Source organism: Beta vulgaris, chromosome 3 (assembly GCF_026745355.1).
Source record: "Beta vulgaris subsp. vulgaris cultivar EL10 chromosome 3, EL10.2, whole genome shotgun sequence".
NCBI lineage: Eukaryota > Viridiplantae > Streptophyta > Magnoliopsida > Caryophyllales > Amaranthaceae > Beta > Beta vulgaris.
Window position 1 is genome coordinate 45,440,087 of NC_079204.1, and position 5,107 is coordinate 45,445,193.

Below are 5,107 nucleotides of genomic sequence, written 5' to 3' on the forward strand. Positions count from 1 at the left end.
ATTATCATTCTACCCCTCTTTGATTTTTTTTTGTTCTCTTTCTATTCTATAATTTGAACCAAACATGCTCTATGTTCACTCTATCCCACTTTTTTTTCTATATTTTGTACATATTTTGTATTATTATGTAGAATAGTTTTACTCGGAAATGAAACTATAAGAGTATTTTTGTTTTATATAAAGAATTACTGTACTGGTTTTGTAGATCTTTGAGATTTCCCACCTTTAATTAATGAATCCATGAGATGGGATTGGCTTTTGTTCTACATGTTTATGCTGTTTTAATTTCTTTGTGTAATTTTCCGGGATTGGATAATGTCCATATCATGTTGTTAATGATTGGCTCTAATTTTTCAAAGATTGTAATCAACGGTTTTGAATTGACTGTTGATTATTTGTCTGTTCGAATTATGGTAGTATCTGTTTCTGTTCAGACAATGCAGGTTTAGCACCATTTTTGTCTTTTGGTATAAGGTGTAAGAGTTAAGCCTATAGGAAGGAGTACCAATTATATTGCATTGATTAGAATGCGTAATTGTGAATTTGTGAGTATAATAGTGTATTTGAATGAACAATGTGGTAACTAAATTCGTACTAAAGTCGATTTCTATGAACAGTATTATATGTATTTGCGGCTTTGCTCATGGGAGTTGGCTGCTTCTGATCATTTATGAAGTTGTACTAGCAATGGGTTCTCCCAAATGATGTTTGTCTCCCGGAAAATCAAGACAGAAGAATGATTCTGTACCGGAGATGCATTTTTTGTCGATTTTAAGACGAAGCCTATTATCTTGTGATTGTCGAAATGTACTTGCTTCCTCGTCGTCTTATGTGTAGTAAGTACATTGTGAATTGTGAAATGAATGCAGAAATTGTGTTTGGAAGGACACTCCTGGCTTGTGGATTTTGACATTACCTTTCTGCCATGTACTACTATTTAGGAAGATTTTACCTCGTCTTGTCCTAATTCCAATTTGGGAAATTTGCATATATTTTTGAAACTTTTGATTATAGTGAATACGGCCCGATTAGATATGCTCAATGTTGTCCTGTATTTTCGGAGGATTTCTCATCAGTATTCAGCTATGTGACTAACCTGTCTTCCGGCTTTTTTTTTTTTTTAATAATTCTTACCATGGTTGCCTTTTCTTCCTGAACTTGAGGATGAGCAAGATTTTCTTGTGTAGTTAGTCCTAATTATGCTTTAAAGCTTCTGTAAATTAGGACTGCAAGTCGAGAGGAAACACGACCTCCCCCCCCCCCCAATCCTTCAGGCTCCAGTAAACATGTTCGATGACTGAGAGTACATGGTATGAATTCAATGAACTTTGCTGCGAATTCAACATATGTTGTGCTATATTAGCAGACTTGTTCAGAGCGAAAAAGATGAAAATCACAAATTTTCTGAAGTAATATATAGGATGTTAAATCCATCTGAGAATTGGTTTGGTTGTGCAAGTCTTCTGAAAAAAAGTAAGCTGGCAAGAGCTCGATCTTGTTTCTAGTTCTAGTTCAATTTTTGCTCAATTAACTTTGTTTCATCACTAGCATACTTTTTAATGGTAGGGTGTTTATTTTTGGTGCTCTCCGGCCAATAGCGCAATCCTACAACTAAGAATTGGTAGGCGACCCTTGCATTGCCGGGAAATCCAATCCCGGGACAACATATAGTTGATATCTTGGATAGGTATGGTAATCTCATATGTTTTATGGTGGATTGCTGGTACATGTTTATAGTTCGTCTTACTTTGAATGGGTATGGTAGCATATGTCTTATGGTGTTACCCCTCAGATGACTATAGTGTTATGTTAGTTGGTTACTTGGTTTAGTAGTTGGGATGTATTAAATTTGACAGTCTTTCAAGGACTGATTTTCCTTATTGATTCAATATGTTTAGCACTTTGTTGCGTCTTGGCAACTGTAAAGCTATTACTATTGGTTGAAGTTTTGCTAGCTTGGCTGTTCCAACTCCGGGAAAAAGTTGTATATTGTTTAGTTAGAGAAGACGTATCAAGCAATAGGCCCAGTATCTCAGGGGTACAATTGCATGGATGAATAACAGATGTAGATTAATGTTGAACTTAAACTTGAGGTAGAACTCTGTAAAATTGATGGAGATGTAAGGGGGAGGAAATGTGCGGCTCTTTTATACTCACTTGTAACATGATTGAAAACACCAAAGAAAACATAATATGTTGAGAGTATAACCGTAAGTTGGTACTAATTTTTCCATAACGAAGAAATAGAAAAATGATTAATATATAAGTTTCATGCGTAATTCTATCTATTACCAATTGGATATAAGATGAAATTTTATCGAGCAAGTCCATCAAAATTGTGGTAACTTATGGTGTAACAGACCAAAAATAGTAGGTTCTCCTCCCTCATGCTTCACTTTTTTAACATCAATAGTCAGAGGAAATCGTTTTTACAGATGTAATAAACACAAAACCTTTGCAGATAAAGAGCACTTGAATATTACTTCCTACGTTTCTTTTTCTATTGCAACAATGAATTTTGACATGGTTTTTAAGCGTTTCTTTTTCTATTGCAACAATGGATTTTGACATGGTTTTTAAGGAAGTGAAATTAGGTGGGTAGTTTGGCATAAAAGTATCCTTTTAATTAACTAGAGTTGGGGAAAAACAAATCCTTAACAAAGTAAAAACAACTTCATGAGGCAAATTGGCAGCAATATGCCACTTTTTAACCGCAGCAAATAGCATTTATTCTACTAGTGTTAGCAATTGAATGCCAGTTGAAAACTAATTTCCAACTCAATCACTCAGTGATGATGAAGATGAAGTTCAAGTTCAATTAAGTTCAAGAACTGAGAGTAACTACAAGTAAGAAATTGAAATACCCGAAGGAAAGGTGGATTCCAGAAGAAGATAAACACTTGGTGTTCACTTACCTTAATTGTTTCGATGATGCTGAGAAAGGAACAGATCGGGAAAAGGAGCATATTGGTTTTAAATCAAAGACGCCTACGACGTAACAATTGCTAAAAGACCGAATGTCATGCACAAAATAACCATGAGAGCTATTAAAAAGCGTTGGAGTCAAACCAATAAAGGTGTTACTTTATGGGTAGCACAAATTGCGGTAGCTGAGGGTATGCTAGTTAGTGGTGAGGTTATTAACGATATAGAGATGAAAGCACATGATCTTGACAGACAAAAAAAGGATAACGCTTTTGAGTTTTACCATTGTTGGGTAGCAATGCATGAACTTCCAAGATGGATGTCTGGTAAAGATTCAACTGTTGTGACTTTGTGAGTGGAGATGGCAATGGGCCCTGGACCCGGCCCATTTATAAGGGTTTGGGTCCAGAAATTTTAGACCCAATGGGTCTGGATCTCGGAGAGCATGGGTCGGGTCTGGGTCTAGCATATGTGGAGCCAGACCCGACTCGCAGAACTATTTACATATTAGAAATTGTTTTTTACCTAAACTCTAAGTTTTTTGAGTTTGTGATTTTATGAACTCGTTAGTGTTGAAACTCCGTCTAAGACTTGTAACTTTGTAAGTTGGAACATTTAAAGATTTTTATGAGTTAATTTTTAAAATTTTGTTTAGATAATGCTTTAACCATGGATGCAGAACCTATATATATTAGGGCAAAATTTTTGAATTACATATATTCAAAAATGTGATGAAAACTAAAAACTAACAAAGACCTATTTAGGACCCAGTTAGGATCCGTGGACCCGCTAGACATCTGGGTCTGATAAATCTAGACCCAACAGATCTAGGGCGGATATGGGTCCGTAAATAATAAATGGGTCTGGGTCCAGGTGTACTCGATTCAGACCCGTCCCATTGTCATCCCTAATTATGAATGAAGGGAGTTCTAAGAGATCATGCAATGAAGTTAGAATAACTGTGTGTCCTGACGGTGTGAAGAAAATGAAAGCTCAAAACAAATTGAAAGGTGTTGCAACAAGCTTAGATGAATTCAACAACATTTTAAGCGGTATGTAAAATAAGCGAGGTTTGATGAGGAATGGAATGTCTGATATGCTCGAGTACCAAAAATAATGTGATGAAACTAACATGAGGTTTAAGATGTTTCAATTGTTGATGACAAAATCCTATCTTGAACCATTTGAGGAAGAGTATATTACGAAGCTGAAGGAAGAGTTCATGAAGTAACTCATACTCATCTGTTTTTAGTATAAATATTGTGTTTTAATGGTTAATGTTGTATTGTTTTATGATTAATGTATTTGTTTAAATTGTTAAATGTAAGCGTGTTTTAGGTAAGGACTTGTGTTCTAATGATTCATAATATATATGATTAAAGTACTTATATTTTAGTTCTAAATGTGATCATATCTTATCCGCTGACGTTATAGATTGCATCTTATCTTATTAATTCACTGATGTTATAAATTGCAATCCGTAGATATAGATTGCAATCTTTTCCGCATGGATATAAACCAATCTTATCCGTAAATATAGATTGCTAATCTTATCCATATATATAAAACCAATCTTATCCGTAGATATAGATTGCAATCTTATCCACATAGATAAATCCAATCTTATCCGTAAATATAGATTGCAATATTATCCACATAGATAAAAACCAATCTTATCCATAGATATAGATTACAATCTTATCTATATATGTCTATAAAAGAAGATTTACATTGCATTTGGTTTTCAGAATAATATCCTCCTTCCAAAGACTGGAATCAGTTCGAAAAGATGTTAAGCGGGCATTTGGCGTTCTTCAATCACGTTTCGCAATAGTACAAAGACCAAATCTTGCATGGGATGAACACTTGCTATGGGAGATAATGTTGGCTTGTATAATTTTTCATAATATGATTGTTAAGGATGAGCGAGATACATATCAGAATTATGGTGACATGTCAGAATTCGAGAAAGCTAAGTAAATAGGACAGCAATTAGCAGATCAACACGTACAAACTATTCTGTATAACCTGGTCGAATTAATGATATTGGAATGGAACGACACATGGAAAGGCGAGCTGAATCATGGGATAGAAATGTGCACAGCGCCTTACAACGAGACTTGGCTCAACATATTTGGCAAATTAATCGCCAGTCTACCGATGACAATTGAAGATATAAATT

The 5,107-nt window shown here is 34.9% G+C and overlaps 1 protein-coding gene across 1 annotated transcript; it reads left to right on the forward strand.

Moving 5' to 3' along the window:
- Positions 1–3,037: 3,037 nt before the first annotated feature.
- On the forward strand, positions 3,038–4,905 carry LOC104888900 (uncharacterized). The gene is made up of 2 exons (XM_010674012.1): positions 3,038–3,276; positions 4,674–4,905. The coding sequence occupies exons 1-2, from the start codon at positions 3,038–3,040 to the stop codon at positions 4,903–4,905; spliced, it is 471 nt and encodes a 156-aa protein (XP_010672314.1).
- The last annotated feature ends 202 nt before the right edge of the window (positions 4,906–5,107 follow it).

Coding starts and splice junctions, on each gene's coding strand:
- LOC104888900 (XM_010674012.1), top strand. CDS start 3,038: ATGAGAGCTATTAAAAAGCGTTGGAGTCAAACCAATAAAGGTGTTACT. Junction 3,277..4,673: donor GATTCAACTGTTGTGACTTT/GTGAGTGGAGAT, acceptor TTTGGTTTTCAG/AATAATATCCTCCTTCCAAA.